At 38.2% G+C, this 23,912-nt stretch overlaps 2 protein-coding genes across 4 annotated transcripts; one reads left to right on the top strand and one right to left on the bottom strand.

The window, feature by feature from the left end:
- Positions 1-434: 434 nt before the first annotated feature.
- On the bottom strand, positions 435-23,166 carry capn5a (calpain 5a). 3 transcript variants are annotated; one of them, XM_067507192.1, is made up of 14 exons: positions 22,924-23,166; positions 21,877-21,935; positions 19,259-19,418; positions 13,603-13,734; positions 7,198-7,406; positions 5,923-6,115; positions 5,641-5,834; positions 4,620-4,697; positions 4,231-4,426; positions 3,543-3,665; positions 3,231-3,427; positions 2,910-3,031; positions 1,222-1,358; positions 435-1,125 (listed from the first exon to the last, which is right to left on the bottom strand). In XM_067507192.1, coding segments are annotated over exons 2-14 (1,920 nt in total). In that variant the 5' UTR covers positions 21,879-21,935; positions 22,924-23,166; the 3' UTR covers positions 435-948. The 3 variants fall into 3 exon arrangements, with proteins under 3 accessions (XP_067363293.1, XP_067363292.1, XP_067363294.1); XM_067507191.1 differs by having other exon boundaries at positions 21,877-21,988; positions 22,924-23,165; XM_067507193.1 differs by lacking the exon at positions 21,877-21,935.
- Positions 9,353-11,321, top strand: ompa (olfactory marker protein a). Its single transcript, XM_067507201.1, has 2 exons — positions 9,353-9,531; positions 10,383-11,321. Exons 1-2 carry the CDS (start codon positions 9,463-9,465, stop codon positions 10,812-10,814), a joined length of 501 nt encoding a protein of 166 aa, XP_067363302.1. The 5' UTR covers positions 9,353-9,462; the 3' UTR covers positions 10,815-11,321.
- Positions 23,167-23,912: the final 746 nt, after the last annotated feature.

Raw genomic sequence — 23,912 nt, 5'->3', positions numbered from 1 at the left:
CCAAGAATGTACTGGATTATTCCAAGCTGCAGAGTCTGTCATGCTTGTTTGTCAGATCACGGGTCTAAACATATCTAGCAGAGTAAGTTCATTACATATGAACCCTGCTGTTCAAACCAGCTTCGAGTCACCAACTCACACAAGCACGGGGAGAACATGAAAACCCCCGGACAGGGCAGGACGCCCACAGCTGGCCCACAGCTGGCAGGTGTATTTGAACCTCCTGGCTTCAAAGCAGCAGTGCCAAGTGCTCTCTGTTGGAGAGATGGTTGGGAAGTTTCCTCACCATGGAGAGAATCCTTCTGTTGTGATCAGCCAGTCAGATCAATCCAAGGGATTCATAATGTAAGAATCTGTGGACTTGAGCAGCTCATCTTACATCCATCTCTTATCTATAGCACATATGCAGTAGGGTGTTTCATGGGTGATAAATATATCATTATGTTCTTGGCACAGTTTATTTGTAGGTCATTTACAGCTGATTTCAATATAAAAGACAGAGACAAGTAAAACAGGAAAATGTACAAAGAGTAAATTAGGCTAAAATACATAAGACTAATTAAATAGCAGACCAAAATTTGCACAAAGTAATTGCTTAAAGACATAAAACCCAGTGAGAGGAAACAATCACCTAAAGGACTGTAAATGCTGTTTACAAGCCAAATGAAAGACATTTGTTTACAGGATATTCAGACACACATAGCAATGCTGCAAATCATTTTGTAAACATGACTGTAGAAGAATGAAGATCCATGTTTTCTAGTTGTCACCACTTTCTCTCATTATCTGTCAGACCTCATTCTGCAAGTCTAGTCTTTAATAAAGTCAAGTTGGTACAACATTTAAGCCCCCCACCCCAGCTGAATATTTGCACGTTGTTGCAAACCCAACTAGTAATGTGGTAAACTTTGAATCACTGAATTGGCTTTAACAGGTTTGTTGTCCGTCTCAGATGCCGGTGAGCACATTGCTCGACAAAACTGAGACGGTGAGAGTCCCGGGAAGGTCATTGTCACTGCGATTGCCTTTGTCTCTCAGGTGGAGCGTCTGCTGAAAATTACCTTGTTCAGTCACTAATGTCACCTGACCCAGGAAAGAGTCTTTCAGCACGTTATGATTGTAGATCTAAGAAACAGAACGTGAAGGAAAAAATGACTGTATGCGTTACGGAAAATTGGTCCTCACTTTGCTCCTTACAATTCCAAGCAGACCCACACCCACCTCAATGCTGATTGGCCGGTTGGCTTTCTTCCTGTAGAAGAGGCCCTTGATGTCGAAGACGGGACTGCATGTGTTTTTGTGGACCATGGAGCAAACTTTCTCTCCTTCGCAGTAAATGATCACATAGGGGTCTGACACTGGGGACACAAACACACCAGGCTGTTTTGTTTCTGTGTGTGCAACCAAAGCGGGACATTGTAAAAGTTTTTCAAATCCGGCACTAACAACCTGAGTGTTCATGAATGACACCTTGATTGATACCATTATGCTAAAATGCACCCAACAAAAAGAAAACTACACGATGCTAGAAATCTGTCACTTTCCAGCTCGTTGGCATTAAGAATGTAGAAACCCGTCACTGTCCTCTGTCCGATGAGCGGGTCCTGCTGGCAGAGGGAGGGGCTGTCTCCCAGAGAGAGACAACGGGAACTTGGTCAGTTTTAGGATACCATGTTATGTTATGGCCAAATAAAGCAAACAAGCTTTTTATGTTAATGCTAATGACGGGTCAAACAATAAGGAAGTGGAGCATCAAACTGTATTTATCAGGAAGCACTACTTTGATTGAATTTGTGCAGAGAGGAGGAGACTTTTTGGTGCTGTTTGTATTAGTTTTTGTTTTGGTCATTATGATATTTATGGAAGCATATAGAAAAAAGGAGGTTTTCTCAGGTCTGGGATCATTTTGGTCTTATAATGCAAAATAAGGTAAATGTTTTCCTTTCCTTGTTTCCTTATTCACTTTTGCTGGGTTTTCATTTGAGTTAATTATGTTCAAATTCCTTTCTAAAATAATTTTTAAATAAAGGAATTTTCTATTCATTACTTTTTTTTTACATTAATTAATTAGAAATTGTATTTGCAGGTAAAACGTGGGCTCTGCTCCACAGAGCTCTGCTACATAAACTGGAGCACGTCATTAATGTACAAACGTGCTATAAAATGTTTGTACTCGCCTCATCTGTAACTAAAAAAAAAATATGTTTTTTTCTAAAGCAGAACTGGTCTCACAGAGATAAAATCTAACCCTTCATTCAGGTGGCACTTTATTATCAGCTGGTTATGTAAACAGGACCATTCAACCACATTTCTGAAGGGATGAACCAATGTTGGCTGCAATGTTTTCTGTAATCCAGCAGATGTTGCTATTAAGTGATAAACTATATTATCAGAATCACTAATCTCACTCACTGCTTTCTTTAAGTGCTGAGACTCAGCTTGGATTTTTCCTCAGAGTCGCACCTGCACATCCAAGCAGTTATTTTTACATTTACAAGCTACAATTTTTCAATTATAGATAGGATCAAAGCAATTTGGTTGGTGCCATAAAAGTATTGAGGCTCAATACTCAGTCCTGTACACATTATTATTTGAAATGTACTTCTTGTATTGCTAAATAAAATATACAAAGGTGAACAAAAGTAATTTTCATAACTAAGACAGGGCTTGTAACTGTCTCTTATGTATTCAGACTTGTTTTAACATGATCCTGCAAAAGATTTACATCACCACCAGTGACAATAGAAAGCTGTTACTTCCACCTACTGGCAGGGAAACAGCACAGGTGAGTGTTTTTTTTGTACCGATTCAAATATCACACAGGCCATTAAATAGACATTGTAAATAAAAGGTGTCCTGGGCATTCGGTGCTACAACACTTCATGATATGAAAAACAAACAAACAATACCTCCTCCCGAGTCTTGTCCTGCGAGTCCTTGAGCCCTCAATACGTGGATCTGAGTGACAAGAGTGGGATAACCACACAACCCTGACCAGCAGGTCTGAGGAGGCTCATGTAGAGTCAACTCCCTACAGAATTAGACAAGAAAACAATTAATGAGTTCACCAACAAATCAAAACAACAGAATAACAATTACACATTGCAATTTATGGTTTTTAATCATTTAAAATTTATTTCATGGTATAATTTAATTAATTTCAGTATCTGATAATGCTGCTGAACAGCAAACATCTGAAAATAACAAAAATTAAAACAGCAAGTTCCTACTTGCAATCGGACGACACGTCAGTGAAGATACGGAGCAGAAACTCCCCCTCCAGTCTGGGGTCAAAGGTTGTGGGTATGATGACGTACCGCCCCTGTGTTAGTTCGATGCGTAGGAAAACAGACCTCGAGTTAATGTAGATACTGCCACCAACCTTCTGCTGGGGGATGTGCATTCGATAGATCCTGTTTAGCTCCACCTGTAAAAAGAGAGAACGACGCAGTTTTATTTAATCTTAGTCAGATCAGAGGACTTTTTAAAGCCGTCTCTCTTTCTCACACACACACACACACACACACACAAAGTGGACTGACTTTGTGTATGTCAAAGCCGATAGCCAGGTTTTCTCCTCGTCCCTCTTTCAGTCTGGCTCTGCGGTCTTTCTGCTGCAGACAGATCAGCACCTCATCCTCTGGCTTCTTCACGTCAAACATATACTACAACACCAAAAGCAAAGATACACATTGTGAATTTTTACTCTCACAACTTGGTTACCAGCAAACAACAAAGCACACGTTACTTAACAGCAAATCTAAGCACTTATACATTTATTTCTCAAATTAAAATCACATCAGACTGTATTAATTTTCCAAATTCACTTCATCAGTCCAGTAGATATTTTAATGGCTTCAATACTTCTTTGATGGGCAGCACAATGGTGGAGTGGTTAGTGCTGCCGCCTCACAGCTAGAAGGTTGTATAGAATTTGCATGTTTGCCTGGGTTTATTCCAGGTGGTCCGGTTTCCTCCCACAGTCCAAATGCATGACATGCATGTTAGGTCAATTGGTTGATCTAAAATTGTTAGGTGTGAATGTTGGCAGCTGGTGGTGTTCATGGTTCAGCATTGGGGGAAAGCAGTGTTTTTAATTATGTTTTTTGTTGAACATTAATTACTTTGTGCGCTTGGATTTTCCTGCTCCATTATGTTATGAACTAGATGATGCAATTTTAAAGGGTTTATCCTGTAATTAAATGAACATGTAAATAAAATAAAAAAGACCTGAGGGTTCTGGAGAAAGGTCTGCTTGTTGTTGGAGCAGCCCCCGGCTCGGTTGAGTAACGGATCATTGTGGCAGCTCCATGAGCTGCGCATCACGGCCTCCTCCCAGGTCTTATGGACACTCAGGTAGGATGTGTTAATGAGGCGACATAGAATGAGGTCCGTGAAATTAGCAATGAAGTCATCAAATGTCATCCTGCGGAAAGAAAAGGGGTGGGTGAGAATTCTGCTTTATGGCTAATAATTACTGAAAGAGACTGTGGGAAAATTCATAAGAAAAAGAGGAAAAACAGGGAGGACATTTTCAGCCAAGTAAGTAGTGAATATCCCGTAACCCTAAACGCAACACGTAGGGATGTTGCACCTCGCAAAAGAGGTTTAACACTCACCAGAACTCTCCATCATCCTGCACAGTGACCCCAATCTTCTCCCGCTCACTCTTACTGACCTTCTTCCACTCTTCAGAGCTGCCAACAGACACAACTAGTTTATTAATCATCACCCGTATCTGTGAAAGCACTTAATCATAAATACATAAAACAGAGCGTTACACTTTGATCTAATAGTCAATTTGTTCTTCACATCAAAAGACTTTTGGGTTAATAATGAAAAAAACAAACCTGGGTGACAGATATTAAAATGAAGAAAAGAAAAATGCCATGTTAAGCTCAGTGTGTTTCTAAACTGAGCAGAGCTTGTAAAGAGTCAAACGTTTTATAATGGTTATGTACAACTACAAGTGTTCAAACCATCGGTTCTCTGAAACCACTTCGAGACTTAATTCCCCTCAGGATTTCTATCCTAATCAAAGCTTCAAAGGCTGTTTCACAAAATTAAAATCATACATGTTAACATAAATTCTTTCTGCTGAAAGAGCGTTTTTAATTTGCCTCGACATCAGAAGGCTGGGAAGAGTTGAAACATTCCACAGCCTGCTTCAATATCGCTTGGCATTGATTCTCCGAGTCTCTAGAACTCTACTGGAGGGATGAAACACCATTCCTTTCCTCATTTAGGGTTTTGATGATGGCGGTGGAGATGACAGTGTAACACATGGTCTCAAAATCTCCATAGATGTTCATTTAGGTCACAACGTATGATTTACGTTTTCATGTTGATGAAATTGTAGCATCAATGGTAATACTGAGAACAGGCCTCACACCGGGCATCAAATCAATGTAGCAAAGATGCACATTAATAAATCATTTCTTTATTCTTATTGTGATAGGTCACCAGATCACATATGAGAGAAGATAAACCTGAACACATAATTCAAATCACATCAAAGATGGGCTCTTTATACAGACAATGACCCTTTGCATAGTTAAATCCCCACAATTTTAGCATTTAGGCGACGTCATGTCTGACTAACAACTTCTCCCTTTTCACTCCACACCGCTTCCTGCTTACCTGTCGCTCCAGGGCCCGTTCCACTCCCTCTCTCCCCAGGGGTTCCTCATGCGGATCATGGTGAGTTTGTCTGACTTCAGGTAGGCCAGCAGGCCGTGACCCAGCCTTACTCTTCGGACGTCTGTCACTGCATAAGCATGGCCCTTCACCAGGCCACAGTCCAGCCTCTCCTCCATGTCTGCTTTACTGGTGGCCTGAAACGGCACAGGTTCAAATACCGTAAATTAAATTATTTAATGATTCGGATGGTGTGTATGTGTGTGTGTTTCCACATCATCTCACCCTGATCGAGCAGCTGATGAGGCCTCCTCTGTTGTGGATTTTTAGTACTCTCTCAAACAGCTCATTGCATTTTTCTTCATCTTCTTTGAACCCGTTCTCCACCAAGTCCAGCGGTTCAGACACCCCCCCGGTGAAATCCACAAGAGCATCGGCCGTGTTACCTCCATCCAGCGCTTCATAGCATCCGTACATTCTAGAAAACACACAAACAATTATTATTGTTTATATATAGACGCTGCATTTTATAGATTTTCTTCAGGTTGAGTCTTTTACAAAATGTCTGTAACACAATCTTGTCATTAGCGTATTGAAATTAATTCCTCCCTATTGGGGTGTTTTCCTTTTTTGGTATCGTATTTTTAAAAATTTACAAATCATGGATTTTTTTTTAACCATCACTATAAATAGGCTGCTTGGTATCAGATGCTTATTCAAACTAAAGCATTTGATTTAAAATCATATTTAATTCCTTTATAAGTTGTTAACATAACTGCAAAGTATGACTCAAAATTAATTGTATAATGAGGGAATAAAGGCTGCACTTTTAAAGTTGATTCTTCATGGTCTGTTTTCTAGGAATCGGCTGTTACCCTCCAAAAATTATTCCATGAGTAGCTGTTTGAATACAGGAAAAAATGAGGATCAGGAACTATTTTTTACACTTTTAAGTTCCATCTACATCATAGTGTGTTATAAAGTACTTTACTGATTGTTTTCTACTTATAAATACTACACCTATAAATATGGGGCATGTAAAATATAACTTTTCCAACTGGCTGACAATTAAAAGGTTTCACTCCCCGTGGACTCTACATTAAATCTCAACAGCACGCAACTTTAAACCAATTTTAATTACTACTAATAAATTAACAATGCTTGTGCTGTTGCTCCTGCAAACTTGAAAAAGTCATCTTTAGCGATTTAACGCTGCAAAAAATTATAAAATAAGATAAAGCACTGCTCACATGGGCGACAGAGGGCAAATCAGCTTCATATTTATGCTGACAAACATATAATAGCCATAATGCAACTTCAAAGGGTCTTTATGAAATGGATGAATTGTTGTATATTTTCGCAGCTATAATCAAATTCTGAACTACAACTGTCAAAGTCCATTTTTTTTCAATAAAGCTTCCTTCAGTTGTATTTAAGTGACAAAAAAAAAGCCATTAAACAACTAGCAGCTTAATTCAACCCAGTTTTGGATTGTGGGTGACTTTCTTTCTTACTCCTTCTCCAGGACGGGTCATGGACACAGTTTGTGGGAGTGCTTACTTAACATAGGCCTTCTCCACCAGCGCGCTCCAGAACTCATTGCGGTCGTTGGAGTGGCAGTACATCAATTCCCCATTTACAGTGGGCAGCCGGTCATCAATCACAACATCCACCCACTCTCCAAACCTCCAGAACCTGAAGTGGAAGATCCCGGCATAGGACTCTGGTTTTTCTTTATCCCACTCCTGGTCTTTCCAGTCAGGAATCACCTGAGCACAGCAGGAAGAAAATCAGGTTTCATTCTAAACATAAATTGAGAGTTAAATTGAATGTTATGGCAACTTTTAGACCCAGTAAATTTGCAGTCTGTGTGAATCTGCTGCTTTTATTTCATATTCTATTCTTACTTCACCAGAAAAAGGTTTATTTGCAGAATTTTGTCTCCAGTCTACTAAACAAACTTTGAAAACACTGAGTTTAGTAATATTAGAAGATCTCACAAAAACTCTGAAGGAAATGTTGCTTCAATTATCAGCGGGAAAATAATTAGGATATTAGCTACTTAGATTATTTCCTTCTGATTCTTTTGTTTCTCTGTAAATGGTAAATGCAATGCTCTGCACTTGTATAGTGCCACCTATTGGTAGTCAATGCGCTTTACACTCCTCCTCATTCACACACACACACACACACACACACACACACACACACACACACACACACACACACACGAGAACTGCTTTACCTCCTGCGCCACAGTCGCCCTTTAGGTAGAGATGTTTTAAAGATTAACTTTGCTCATTTTCTTAATTAATCAAAGTCAATCATAGTCCACAATCACCATACAGATGGTAAAACCGACATTGAACATAATAATAATAATGATAATAATAATAATTATTATTATTATAATCCCTTTATTTGTAATAAACGTTGCTTCACAGGCTGTATTTCCTATTTTTATGTAACTGGTGATTGTGGACAAAACGACTAATTTAGAAAACGACAGAAATTTTGTATTTAATTGATTTTGAAGAACTGAAAAGTTATTCAGCCAACAGAAACAAATCTTTGAATCATTTTTAAAGGACCGTCTCATATTGACACTCTGTGTAAGACATTTTCTACTATTCCCCCACAACTTCCTATTGTGAACAAGGGAACTCTCACATAAGTTGTGAATTGTGTAGTTAACTGACATTTTCCCAGATTTTGAAGTCAATTTGTAGTTGTAAAAAGTAACTTTGAGTAACTTCCTCAATTTTCAAAAATTCTGAAGTAAAAACTATGAATCAGACGTAGCACAGAGCAACAGAATTAAATCAGCTAAAATTGTCACCACTGACAATAACTGTAAAACGTACAGCTGGTAGTTAGAAAAGGTAGAAAAACCATCAGGGTTTCCACTCATTTCCTCCTAATTAACCTTCAGCCTCTCTAATTAACTGAGGATTTAAAGGAGTGAAGTTTTTAACAAGGGAATCCACCCACATCCTGTGTTCCACTGACGCACACATCCACACACTGTGACAATCCTCAGTGACGCTGTGATATAAATAAATAACTGATCCATTAAGCCAAGAACCAAGCGAGCTCCCAGAAGCCTTCCGGAAACTCCCAGAGTTCCCACTTGAACGTCATCAGTGCCTCATGTTGCCTAGCACCCTCACACATCACCCACCTGCCTAAATCCTTTTAAAAAGCTTCGAGAGTATTTTCATTCCACGTTCAGACCCTTTGAAACATATTCCATAGTAATCCAAGTTAAATTATTCCACTGTGAGCTGAGATGCTTCAGGGTTTTCTTTTTTAGATTTGCACCTTACAATATAACTCAGACAAATATTATTTCTGGTTTCAATAGTGTTCAGAATCTAACAAAGATGGAAGTGGAAATGTTATTTTAAGTTGCATATTATAATAAACACATTCCGTGTGTGTTAGAACATACAGAAATAGAGCATGTGTGTTCGTGTGCAGTGCTGTATTTTTCTGAAATGTAAAAATTAAACTTTCAGAAATCAGCTTTTAAACCAGCCAGCTGGGATGAATCTCCCAATGCTTCTCTACCCTCTGTCATTTTAGGAGTCATGCTAATCAATGTGTCCTCACCAAACTACCCTTGGGGTGAGAGTGATGGAAAGAGTTTGAAAGGGGAGGGGAGAAAGAGACAGAGAAGGCTACAAGCCTATGAGAAAAGAGAGACACGGGGAAGGAGAGGGGGGTAAAAATCAGAAACTATCACAGCTCATCTACCACAGCATCCATCCAGACGGGCAGCACTCGTCCTCTGTCTAACCCAGGAACATAACCTTGAAGTCAGCCATGGGCGAGGCCAACAATCCCTCCGACATGATAGTACTGGAATTTAAAGAAGACATTGCACTGACAGAGGTGAGGTTCTCACTTTGAAAAGACAATTCTCACTGACTTCAAATAAATTTGTGTTCTTACTTAAGTTATATATAAATATAACTAACAAAACAAATGTGATTATTTCCCTGACTGGAGGATTTATGCACATCTGTAAAGTTTCTCCAGAGTCAATGCTGGAGTTTCAAATGTTATGTTGTACATAAAATATACCTCACATATATTTCTAGTTTATAATTTTGTATATGCTGAAAAACATATTTTAACATAACGTACTGGTTAAAATATGTGTTTTCACCATTGGCCCATTTTTCAAAGTTTAGTTTTGGAGGCAAATGCTTTCAACAATATCTACTGTTTCCAGGACTTGTTCATATAGAAACTTTAATGGACAAAATAAAATTTCTAGCATCTTCCTAAAGTTTACTAAAATGTCCCTGGAACTGATCAATAGATCTATTCATCAGGTGATGTAACCAACCATCTGAGAGGTCAACAGCTCCTGGGCTTTTGCCACTTTGATCAAATATAAACGTGCACTAATACAAAAACTAGTTTGGTTTATAGACAAAACAATAAGTCAAGTAATGCATTGGTGCATCAAAAGAAAAAGAATATTCCGATAACTGCGGAATCTTTTGGGGGGTCCAAACTATTACAAAATGATATTTTGCCATACCGAAGGCAGTAACTAATAAAAGTCTAAACGTCACAATCACAATATATTCTTGGATCACTGAAATCCATATTTAAAATAAAACACAAACACAAACACGACGACAGGTGGCAGCATAGCAACTTAAACAGTGTGAGCTTAGCAATTGCCATTTTCTCTCTGCCTTTATAGGTTTATTCTTTTCTTTCCACTGCAGATGATGCGCCGTCGGGTGTCGTCTTTGCAACGGTCAGGGCAGAAGCGTCAGGATGGTGAGCGGCTGCTGCTTCCCCATGAGGCTGTTTATCGGCTGGACTTTCACAACCAGGACCTAAACTTTAATCGCTGGTATTTCTCCCTTTCCGGCCATGGTCGTGTCACCATCACCGGTATTTCCCAGCTCTGGACCCCTGACCTTACTAACTTGATGACCCGTCAGCTACTGGAACCAATTGGAACATTTTGGCGTAACACAGGTGACCCCGAAGAGACACCACTCAAATACCTGGAGGCAGACATGCAAGAGTTTGGTGAAAGGATTGCTGAGCTGGCCAAGGTCAGGAAGGTCATGTACTTCCTGTTTGCCTTTAAAGACGGAGCAGAAGCAGCGAATCTCAGCTGTTCGGTAGAATTCACACCAGAGAAATGACTTTTCAGTTTGTGCGAGTAGAAATGTATTAGAATATTGTAAAAGCAGTGCAACATTTTGTTTAGACCTTAGAAAAAACTTCACTCTAGAGTAGAAAACCTATATACCCCCTTCTCAAGCAGTCAATGAAATACCTCAGCTTAAATATTTTAGCATCTAAAATTAAAAAAAACCATCTATGAGACTCACCCGTTAATATGTAATTGTGCAGTAATGAGACTGTATGTCCTCCTCTTTGTGCACAGACATTTGGTGCAGGTTATTTTAGCATTTTAGCACAAGGACATTCATCAACCAATTTCAAACCCTGCAAAGGAATTTGTATTTTCTACAAAATTTAAAAACAAATGGGAGGAACAAATGGTATGCTTTCGTTTCCGGGTGCATTTTAATAGATCCACTGTTTTTAGTATTTGAAATTCATACAGAATCAAATTCTGTAAGAAATATGATAATTATAATAAGTTAATAAAAAGAACTACTTTTGAAAACAGTAACGTAAGAAATCTCAAGCAGTCAAAGATTTCTGTTCACGCATTTCCTAATTAGTTTAATAATGTCAATGTGTAAAATGTGAATTTAATTTTGCCGTTTTCCTTTTTCAAACATTTTGTTTTGTTTCTGAATAATTTTATTGCCCATATGAGCAGCTAGATTAGATTAGTGAAACAAAAAGTGGTGGATGTTAGGCAGACAGAAAACATGGATCAATAGAGTGACATCTATTAAATATCGAGTGAAGCTGTGTTGGTCCTGATCATTATTGGTGTAACAGGACAGTTGAAAGAGGGGAAATGGAGGGAGCGGGGGGGGGGGGAGGGGGGAGGGGGATAGGTAGGGAGGATGCCAGAAAGGGAGATATCAGGAGTCAGAAGTCTGATTTGGCTCAAATGGGTTTATGTCCCCACAATGGAGTGAAAGATAATGTGCATATTTATTCATCGTTTGAGAAATAGTTTTCATCATCTTCTCATCTGTCGTGTGTAACTAAACACTAACTCAGCAAGAGCATATTAAAAAATTTGAGAGGCAAAATGGAAAGAGAACAGATCATAATATCTGAATGTGAATAATTATCTTTAAGTGAAGTGTTATAACCTTTGCAAAAGACAAAGACAAAATTTTACTATCAGTAGTAAATATGCTCTCAACATCAGATAATATAAAATAATACTTTTTAAAAATGTTTTACTTGAGAAGCCTTAAGATTCAAACTTAAAGAAATATCTATACGCTACAAAGAAAAAAAAAACTTAACCTTTCCACACATGTTCTGCATTTGAGTTAATACCTCTAATGTTTTACTCATTTTGTCCTATGGGATGGTCTTACTATGAAAAATAAAATAGAAAGCCACCAAAAGACATCATGCAGGTTCATAAAAAGGGTTTCATGGACCAATGACGGGTGTCAAGACAACTGGTTGCTCCACTGAGCCAATGACACCAAAAACACGATTGTTTCCCTTCAGCTGATGGAAAACAGAGCTGCAGAGCAGAGGACCTCTGAGACCAGATAGGAGACATGAGGTAACCAAGAGTGGAAAAACGTGTACGCACACACACACACACAATATAAGTAACATTCTTATTATGTTTATATTATGTAGATCTGACTAGCGTCAGGGCCAACTTGATTTATTTTTAACTCTGAGTGACTCATAATAAATTAATTAATTTAAATATATATATATATATATATATATATATATATATATATATATATATATATATATATATATATATATATAATAAAACTCATTAAAAACAAGAATTGTGATTGCAGAACCCAGATAAAACCTTTGTTAGTTGTTCCAGATTAAATGACAAAAAAAAAGAATTTACAGACAGAAGGTGTGAAGAGAATCTGGTAGATTAAAATGTTGGTGTTTAACTGACACTCTCCTTCTTTAGTAGAGCTTCATATGGACATTATTTAGTATCATATTTAATTCTATTGATGTAAGATGTTTATTCCCACCTAGAAAAAAAAAAAAAAAGTCCTGCAACAGATGTGGTGCCCAGACTCATGCACAAGTTTACAAAGGAGAACTTGTGGCATTTAAAAGTGAATAGTGACTTGTTTTCTTCGTGTTTTCTGTTTTCTGGACATAAACCAAGTTAGTACACGCAGCTGTGGCGTCTCTAAAAAGCGTGGTTGTTAATCATGGTTACTGGTGCCACCTTGTGGATGGTAGGTGAACTGCAGACTGACCCCTTTTCATTTAGATGTACTTTTTTGAAAGGTTCAATTCTTTTTAATTCTATTAATTATGCATCATACATTGCTGAGACTTTAAATTCCTAATTACACCAGCTGCAAAACCTAAAAAGTGTGCAGGGTGGACAAAGGGTAGTTAACATGTTAATGATGATGAAAAATTCCTGTGTTTGGCAAAAGGCCTTGAAACCAATTCACCATGATCAGTTAAAAGTCATAACGAGGGCGGAGAAAAGAACATTATTCAGCTGTTAAGAAAAGGCTACAAGATGTGTCACAAGAATCTAAGATAAACACACACCCAGACACACCTGACAAGCTTATACTTGTAGGCACACATGCCCACACCCATCCACATCCACACACACACACACACACACACACACACACACACACACACACACACACACACACACACACACGGAACTGGCTGAGACACAGACAATTGTGCAGGTTATCACAGGGTTCATAATGTGGTTTAATCCACAGTTCATCTGATCAATATGTTTCAAGAAACCCAACTGCACAGATGCAACTGACAGTGTCTGTCTCTGGGACTGTGTCTCACCTTCTGCCATAGTGACTCTCTGGAGGCCAGACTGGAACAAGCAGCTACAAACCAGCAGTTTCCTAGTTGCCCTTGGTGCAGGTCGTGGGCACTAATACCATTCACAAACAGTTGGGGGTCACTGCATAATTCCTAGAAAAATGAAAACAATTGCAATTAGTTTGGATTATTTGACAGCTATTCTCTCAAATTAATAGTACTAGTGTTAACAACAAAGACTAGCACTCCATAACATTTGTTTAAGATAAATCAAATTGAAAATAAAAACCAAAAAGACCAAATAAAATCTAATAACCAATGAAAGTATACTTTTTTTAAACATGACAATTTACTTATATAAAAAATAACCTGGTAATTTAATTTCATATCAGTTTCAGAGCACATAATCTATCACCCAATGCACTTTTTAAAATTCTTTTCTACTTTATTTATATTGTTGCGTCTCTGGTCAGTGACCATCAGTATTATCAGGATGTGGCCATACAGTACACAGCTGCCAGGAGTGGATTCATGTGAAGGAGGGTGTTGGCCAGAGCAAGCATTAGTTAAATACACCCTCTGATTAAATAAAAATCATGTTTTGATCTTTAAAAGAAAAGCTAACCACACAAGGTGGGTGACGCAGACCAACAGGACATCAGCCAAATGTTAAGGCTGGGAATTAAACCACTGGCACACAGCCAGCAAGACCAGTAACTACTATATGCAATGATGAGACAGATATATGAACAGCTTTCTAGTACAGAAAACGTATTAAGTTACAGCTTGTTCGTAACTCATTAAGAAATATAAGATGTGTGGTTTATTGAGAAACAGAGGTGTTTACATTGTGCAGCCAGTCTAACTGTTTCCCTTTGTTTCCAGTGTTTGTGCTAAATTAAGCAAACTGGATGTTAACAGCCTTTTACTGCATGTGTGTTCTCAAAACGACAGTAACATAAATACTCTCATCTGTTCAGCCACAAAAAACCAGCACACAGATGATCATAAAGAGGTCAGGGTGTAGCCTGAGTGGTTTCTAACCTCCTCTCTTCTTCCTGAGAAATGCTGGCACAAACCCATTCAAATAATAATCATGTAGGCAGTGACTCCACTCACCAATAATTTTCAACCACAAACTTTACAATGTTTCTCTCAACTTAGCTGAAAATCAAACAATGCAAAAGTAACTTTAAAGGTTACTGCTGTCCTAACTCATCCATCAATCAATACTCACTGTTGTATACTTGCAACAAACTGCTTGGGTTGTACAAAGCGAAAGAATTAACAGTTCATGCTTTGCAAACATCTTATTTACACTTCATGCTTTAACCCTTAACTGATATCAAAAAGCCTAAATGTAAATAAAAAAGTACTGTGTACTGGAAACAGGCTGAAAACTGATAAGAGGCTGAAAATGTATCATTTTCTTTAAGATACAAAAACATCTCAGTCGTCCCCAACGCAGCTATGTCAGTATAAAGTCTGTTTATTTACAGCGTCTGTCCGAGTGATAATAGTGTAGATTACATTAAGCTAGAATTAAAGCAACATGAACAAAATAGATTGATTTCATATTGTGAAATGTACAAAAGGTGTGAATGGTAAAAAGAGCCTGTGAAAATGTGTCTCACGAACATTCAAGTGAGTCGTCTATCCGAGTTGTTGTGAGACAAAAAGCTGCTTTGACTCAACTGTATTAGTGCAAGTTAATCAAACAGCTCAGGTGATTTACCACCTGATCAGGATTTTGTAATATAGTTTTTGTTTTTGGTTCAATCTGAATCCTTTATATTGGGTATCTGCCAATATGAATATTTGTTTAAAAGTTGATTAAATGTGCATCATAAACATTAAAACAGTAGCTTCTTGACTCAAATATTGAAGTTTGTGGTTTAGGGTGAAACTACAGTATATAAATGCTTCCTCTTTCTGAACACTCCCAAACAAATCAATAATATTGATCAATTGAAGTGCTTTAAGATGCCCGATTAAATATTTATCTGCTCGCATCATCAATAATTGATAGTAAAAGCATTTTACATACAAACATACATACAGGTCAGTCTTGAACTGAGTTTATACCTTTTACCGAGTCTGAGACGAGCACTGGGGAATCATTTAAAAAAAAATTTAAGCTTTTATTTTTTTTTTAAAGAAATTCCATATTATCTCTTTTGTCAGAGATGCTTGAGTGAAAGAAAGAAAAAAAAAGTTCACAACAAAAGAGCCGTCACACACATTCACTGTGATGCTAATTAAACCAGTCACACATGTTTTTAGAATCAAAGCTCTAACTTCCCTCAGAGGAATTAGTGTAATTTCAGCCAAAGCAGCACCTTGGAAACCAGTCTTCCCCTGTTAGGAGCTGATATGAAGAATTCCTAAAGCCAGTCTCTCCTGTGAACTTGTGTTATGAGCTCCGGACAAAAGATCTCTCAGCAATTTAGATCGTAAGATCTTGTGGATGAAGACACAGGTACGCTGATACCGGCCAGACGTCTGCGAAGACAATTCAACCTTTTATTGCACTTCACAGTGGCAAGTGTGATCATTATCTTGTGTAATAAATCAAATATGTGATAGCATCCAGCTATTTTGCACGGAAGCAGCATGACCACAGAGTATATCTTCATATTGCACCATATACAGTACATTGGACTGGATAATAACTATAATAGCTGTCATAAGCAAGATGTTGTCCTGCTGGACTGCGTCTATTCTGGCTCAGACCAGAGAACAATGAAAAATGGGGATGTCAGTGTCACCTGCCCAGAAATGGAGGCACAACTGCATCAATTTTAGAGAGAATAAACGGGACTTTAAGCTAAGTGACTGCTAAAGAAATCCATCTTTAGCAGCTTGTATAATCTCATATCAATATGTGATGAGACTTTTGCAGCTTAATAATGTTTTCGCATCTTGAACGAGTGTGTAAGTGTGCAGTGTGTTACAAATAGAGCAGAGTGTAAACAGCAGCAGATAGAAGCTGGAAGATCATATGTCATATTTCCTCATCACCTAAGCTTAACACATAAGAACAGCAGACGTGCTTAATGTTGTTCTGCATGAAAACATTCCTAAACGAGGTGATTCAGTTAAAACAAAGACTGATAGGTCAGGTTGGTGATATAAAACTCAAATGTTTGTTCTAGTTGAAATAGTCAATTGTTGACTATATTAAAAAGGGATAAGTATATAAGTAATTCATTACACGGGCATCTCACTACTTAGCAGAACAGCATGATAGAAACGCGAGTACAATGGAAGATTGAAAACAGGTATATAGAGGTTTGGGATTAAGGCAGTAGAGAAAAAAAAAAAAAATAAGGGTCAATGTTCCAGCTCATGCTACACAGCAGTGAGATTTAGCTACAGCTGTGAATCAATCAGAGCAGCTTAAACATGACAATTATTTTCTTTAATATTGTGATTAGGGATATTTTACTTGATAACTTATCAACTTCTGAAACATCATGCATCATTGTCAATGACAAAATTCATAATTTATTGAATTTTTAAAATATGTTTTTTTAACAGTGGATTTCTTTGAGCTTTAAAATCAATATGACTCAAGTAAAAAACAAAGTAAATATGGTTTGCAAAATAGCTGTGGCTTAGTTACTTACACTGAAATACGCAATATATGTATTGTTGCATGATATATTGTTATATCACATAGCACATTTGTTGCCATAAAGATCATGATGATTTGTACTATTGTTATTTATATCTGACTACAATAATATTGTTAAATGAGGAGGCAGGAACATAGGGTGACGTACAACAGTGGAGGTAGAAACACTCAGGTGGACAACATGCGTGAGAGAAGAGGATGCAGAGGACAGGGTTAGATGGAGGCAGATGATTCGAGGTGGCAACCTCTGAAAGGGAACAGCTGAAAGGAAAAGAAGATTTGTAATCTAAATATTTGCACTTTTTGGTTTGTTTATGTATATAAATGTTTTTTGCCAAAATATTTATATTGTCTTTTCTTGCGCTGAAAATGTTTTAACACTGGAATAGGAATTTTTATTTTTTTTATTTTTTAATGAGAAATGAATGTTGGATATTGTTACCATTAACAATAAACATAATAAGAAATTTAAAAAAAGATGTCTTCTTTCTGCTGCAATCATTTGTTCATCTTGAGTCAAACAATCAGTATTTTGATGAAGGACTTCTATATATACATACATCTATACATTTTGTTTTATTTGAAAATCATTAACTTTTGCTTGACTGAAGATTAGAAATAAATACATAATATACAGTATAATATATAGACCGATTAGCTTTTCCATATAAGAAAAACTTACAACTTACAAGCCAAAGTGTTTGGGAATGTTTTCAGCAAAAGTTTAAAAGTTAAGTCTGTCGGCAGTGGAAAGTGTCTGTGTTGGACAGCTGTGTCTTTTAATGGAAGACTTAGTATTTGAGGAAATAAACTGTTTGGATACAGAGTTTACTTTAGGTCAGGGCTCCAACAGAAGCTGCATCATTCATCTTCTAAACCATGTGCACCAGCAGCATAGAAACTTTAGAGTAGAGTAATAATGTTTCTGAGGACCTTTGTTAAATTTGCTAAATTTCTATAATTTACATAATCAGTGTGGATGACAAACTCAGCAGTGAGGGGTAAGAGGGGTAACACCAGATTACTATAACAAAACAGATATAACAAACCTATCCATGTCTGTTCTGAGCCTCATTACTGTAGATTTCAGTCCTATTGTCAAAATTCAAGAGCCACTGAAAAACACCACAAATGCAATTAGCCTTTAATAATTAACTAGTAGTTAAACCTCTCAAGATGTTATTCTGCTCTCCAAATATTTCCCCCAAACATATGTACACATCAGATACGGCACATTTCTCGCTGTTGGAATGGAAACCGTGGGGTAAATTCCATAAATTCTTTCCTCCTTGCATCCATCTAACCCTTCCTGTTCTACAGGCTCCGCATTGTCTCCAAACGACCATCCTCCAACTCATTTTCTTGCTTATTTATGTTGGAATTTACAGATGAATGTGTCATTAAGTTACTAATGTTGTAGTTGTAGCCTGAAGAGACTGTGGTGTCTGTGTGTAACCCTGAGATATGAATATAAACACACAGAAAAGTGCCACTGTGTTTTACATTTTGTGAAAATAGCAAATTTAAGGTTTCTGTGGTCAACCAATCCAAAAACATTGAGTTCTCAACCTAATGAACTATGCATATTCAGTTACACTGCAGCTGCTGTTACGTAACAACTGCCGACAAGTAAAATCAAGTAACACAGTATTATATACACATTTCAATCATGAGAATTCAACAAAATGTTTCAGAACTGTCATTTATTTTCAAATGTAGCTGAAGGCAGCTACTGTAGCTTAGCATTAACACTGACATGTAGTGATTCTTTTAATAACAGAAAAAAAAAACCTTTATTTAAAGCATCTGGCTGCAATGCAAACTCACTCTAAAGAAGTTACATATGCACAGAACCACTCAGGGTATTGGGAGCAACTTGGGGTTCGAAGTGCCCAAGGACACTTCAACATGTAGTGGGAGCGGAGATCGAACCACTGACCCCGTTGTGCATGGCCAACTGCCGTACCACCTGAGCCACTTCAGCCTTGGCTGAAGCATGCATCCTCCATCCTGTTTGACAAAGACGTGCAATGTTCTTACCTTAGGCCTTTTCCAGGTGACTTTGCCAATATGGTTGCTCTGGTAGAACAAAGACTGGTCAGATGCGGGGAACAAAGGGTCTTCAAAAAGTTGTCCATTCTGCTGGCATTGCCTCCTCAGTGCAGAGAAAGACTGGCCCTCGTACGGAACCACCATAGTCCTAAAAACAGCCAGATCATCACCCATTATACTCCAATAATATACATTTTAAAACACGTCATTTTAAAATACAATGTACATCAACCCAGTATATGGAGCAGTCTGTCAGACGTGTTGACACATACAGTCTAATTCATTGGGAAAGACACTGAACACCAAGTTGCTCCCTGGGGTCAGGTGAGCACACTGCATGGCAGCCATCGCCATCAGTGTGTGAATGTGTGTGTAAATAGGTGAATGACAAACCCCTTTGGATAAAAGTGCTATACAAGTGGCCATTTACCATTTATCAAATTCGGAGAAGTTTAGCTGTAAAGTGCAAATATGTACATGTTAGAGTACATTTGTTCATTATATTAATGCCAGTTGGTAGGAATGAGTTTCAGAGGTTTTGTTTAACAGTGGCCTGAAGGAAGGAACTGAAAAGATCAAACCTAGAGCAACTTTATTGTTAGACCATGAAAGAAAAACACACCAGCTCGGTCTCTCTTCCAACAATAGGTGTATTAACAAAGCTACAGTATAAACGTTGCTGTTGGAGGAATATTTTAGCTGAAGCGACAGCGTGTAACTTTTGTCTTTTTTTTTTTTAGCAGAACTGTTGTAGTGAGGACACAGTTGGAAACTGTATAAAACTCTGACAGATTTGAACATTTGGAGCAGCACACACCTTAAGACTGGATGTTTTGAGGTAGGCAAACCTGCAAATCCACTGAAGTTCTCACGTATCTTTCAGCCAAAACAAATACTGCAACAAACCCAGTTGCCATTGTAGCTTTAGCTGAGGCACATTTACTTGTGCAGATAGGAGATACAGTAGAAGTACTTCTGACACTTTTTAACACACACACAAAAGCCAAGTCTATATTACATAATTCTCTGGCCAACCATGTGACAGCATGACAAACAAAAACTGGGACAGTCATGTTTGACTGCGGATCACGACTAAAGCAAACACATGGTCAAAGTTGCCTGCTTCTGTTTGTGTGTCTTGTTGCTGTTGTCTTTGTGCGTCTTACAGCACTGAGTGACTAATCAGACGGTGTCCTAACAGCAGTTTCCTTTCTGACACAGTGAGACAGAAAGTGGAAGTGCTGTGTCTAAATGTGTGTATGTATCCTTTGGTTGTAGGGACAAATATAAAGCTTACACCCAATCATTGTAAGGACAATGGACTCAACTTCAAGAGTCTGTCAAAACTTGTTTTAGGGGTCAGGTTAGGGGGGGAAGGGGCTACAGAATGCATTCCAGTATGTGAAACACATGTATTAACAACACGAACGTCTCCAAATAACTATCCCTGATTAACTAAAACCTTGACAGATGCACAATAATCGACAAAAAAAAAAAAAAGCATGCGAGTGAGAGCAGCATTGAAATTTACACTATTACTATTATCTTGGAGTAAAACACCAAAATAACATGTTGACCCTGAGAGGTTGTTGTTAGACAGTGAGCCGAACTTCTTCACTGCAGAAAACCAGCAGGAATGAGATGACTCATCATCACGTGGGAAGAGAAGCACGGCCAGTTTCTGTTTGTGTAACTAATCACTAGTAAACCAAACCAGTTTGCACTAACTATTAATAGTAAATAGCAAAGTAATATAAATATTGCTTTGCTGTTGCTTTGATGTTTTTCTCCTTGACTTAGATTTTTGCTGCCTTGTAAGTCGCTTTGGATAAAAGCGTCTGCTAAATGACTAAATGTAAAAGTATGTGAAAAGAGACCATTAATTATTTAGCTGTCTTTTCAGATTTAATATTACTGATATTTCAATTGTTTTACTGCACATGTAAAGTGGAATCAAACTTTCTTGTGTGTGATTGTATGTGTTTTTAAGATAATATTTTCAGAAGCAACACTTGGTTCCTGTTTTCCAGAGGATAACGTGGCCTTAGTCAGCTCACTACTTGTTGAATCTCTAATTAACAATTCAAATTAATAAATGTCTTAATCCAGGACCCTGAGAAAGTGCCAACACTGAAGTAAAGCCAGATTTCTGAAAATGTTTTTGTACATCACTAATAACCAAAATCCTTGGCAGCATTTTTCAAAAGTGGGTCTTGTTTGTTTTTTAAAGCTTTTTATAAATAAAATATTTAACTTTACTAAACTCTGCTAAAAGCAAGACTCTTTGCTGTTACAGTGGACACACACATGCAATTTGTTTACATAAAGTAATGATTATAGTATAAAATGCCAAATTCTAAAACCTGACCCAACAATTATGAGAGTTATGACACAGAAATCTGTGGTTACGTTTCCAGCTGTACGATGAAAAATGGTTGCAAAGTTTAGGCTGCAAATAATCCTTTAATTTGTTTACCTTTTTATTTCTAACAAGCTGCACTGGGAAATTAAGAACCAGAATATAAGATGGTTTAAGACGCGTGTGGGGTGAACACACAAAAGATGAAACAGTTGTCTACATGCAGCCACTGAAGGTAACTACTCACATCAGTTTACTGCCAACAACTGCAGTTTACTTCGGTTTGCTGTTGTCTCCTGCACCTGACTGGGTGAGAACTTCAAGATTTAAGATTCGTTGTCTTTGTGAACACACGGTTCCTTGAAAACAAAGGACAGAAACTTTACAGGCCACAAAAACAAACAAACAAAAAAAAAGTACCAACAGATGAATATCAACCATATACATGGGTGTGGTTAAACGTAGGCACCGACACACATCCTGCCCCAGATATGTGACGGCAACAAGCCACCACAATGTTAAAATGGCATTTCAACGTGGCCTTGGCCATTTTAAATGATGTGTGGCATAAACAGGATGAAGCCCGGTGCAGCTTTACACTCTGCTGGTCCTGCTCCAGTGAAATGAACATCTGTAAATCTTCAATTGCTTATCAGCACTGTGAAGCCAGTAACCTTCCTTCAAATTAATCCAGGACAACATGGTTCCAAATGTTTAGATGCCACAACTGGAGGTGGAGGAGGAGGAGGTGGGTCAGTGTTTGGTGACATCACTTCAGGGACAATGATGAAGTACAAAGTATTTGCCATCCACGAGCTTCTCAAACATGATTTTACCAATGATCGTCTCGTTGTGGTCGCGTGTGTTTTGTTTGTGGTCATTTACCATCATTTTGGAGAACGTGCGTCTCTTTCTAGACGTTTTTTGTCGTCCTCCTCCAACAGGATGCGTTTTTATTTTGCCGGCTGCTGTCGGAAGTGTTTGGTTACGCGGGTTAGCTTGAAATCCTTTTTCTTTTTTTTTTCCTCCTTCCAACATTTTCCTCAATTTACGGTTTAAAGGGAAATTGAGCTAAAGTGTAAACAGATCATATCCTGCATCTCTCACCCACGTTTATCCAGCTAGTTCACGTCAATGCTGCTGCCAACTAGCTGCAAGTTTCACTAACCCTACGTGCACTTTATCAAAGTTGGTGTTTGGCGTTAGTTTGCCCGGCAAATTCTAGAAACAAACCGAAAAGCGACTCCTTTCCTCGCAGACGTGAGTGTTACCTGAACAAGCAGCTAAACTTTACCTGGAAATGTTTGGGCTCGCGCAGCTCTCCCCGGGCGACACGCGCCGCTGCAGTCTCGTCTCCGGATTTCGGTGTGTTTAGCTGCTTCCCCGTGTTGTCAGCTCGCGGATGTTTTCAGCTGGAGTTGGCTTCACTGCATTTTTTTGACAACACAGTCCGAGTTAAACAGAGAGAGGAGGAGCTCGAACCGCCGCCTTCACTCGCGCGAAGCCTTTTCAATGATGCCTCACAGTGCGGCACGGAGAAAGTCGACTCACCAAGTTTCGCGCCCCTCGAACCAACTTAAACGTGAACACTCTGATGTGCGCACGTGCTGAAATTCATCAGTTAGGTTTTAAACTGAATACACTGAATCTGATTATACATCTTAGTGACAATCTAAGCGCTAAACAAGCAAACATCGTGTTCTGATCACTTTATCCAGGATGCGATCGGAATTAACGGATCACTATTACTACTGCACGCGAACAGCCCAACGCAGTATTTTGGTTTTGACTTACTGCAAAACTCGGGAAACATCGTGTTCAAATTAGCATCGTTTTTTCTGCTGTAAGGTTTTTCTGAATGTATAATGCTTAGTAGCCCAAAGTATTTCTGATGGCAAAGTACTATTACATGCAACAGAGCCCACATGTGGTTGTACTAACAAATAAAGTACTTTTTTAGGTGTAGAGTCCAAAAGACAAAGAGGCTGCAGACGTGGTTCCAAATGTTTGTCCTATGCCTGTGCACAGATCCCAGTATTGTTGGTTTAAACGGAATGTCCTTGTAAACCTACAAAAATGTACATCTGTTACATCTTATGACAGCTGGAAGGAATTTAGCGATGGATTTTGGGGTTTTGTTGTGCAGCGCTGACCCCTGCTGGGGGGTCTACTACCCGCCTGTGCTGCAAAGTGTGAAGCCCTTAACTTAACTTTGTCATACTTAATATGCTCCCTCAATTTTAGTTAATTTGTACAAAAAGTGTAGAACAGCAACAACATTTC

Source organism: Channa argus, chromosome 6 (assembly GCF_033026475.1).
Source record: "Channa argus isolate prfri chromosome 6, Channa argus male v1.0, whole genome shotgun sequence".
NCBI lineage: Eukaryota > Metazoa > Chordata > Actinopteri > Anabantiformes > Channidae > Channa > Channa argus.
Note: the sequence above shows the minus strand (reverse complement) of the source record. Positions and strands in the feature narration are given on the sequence as shown.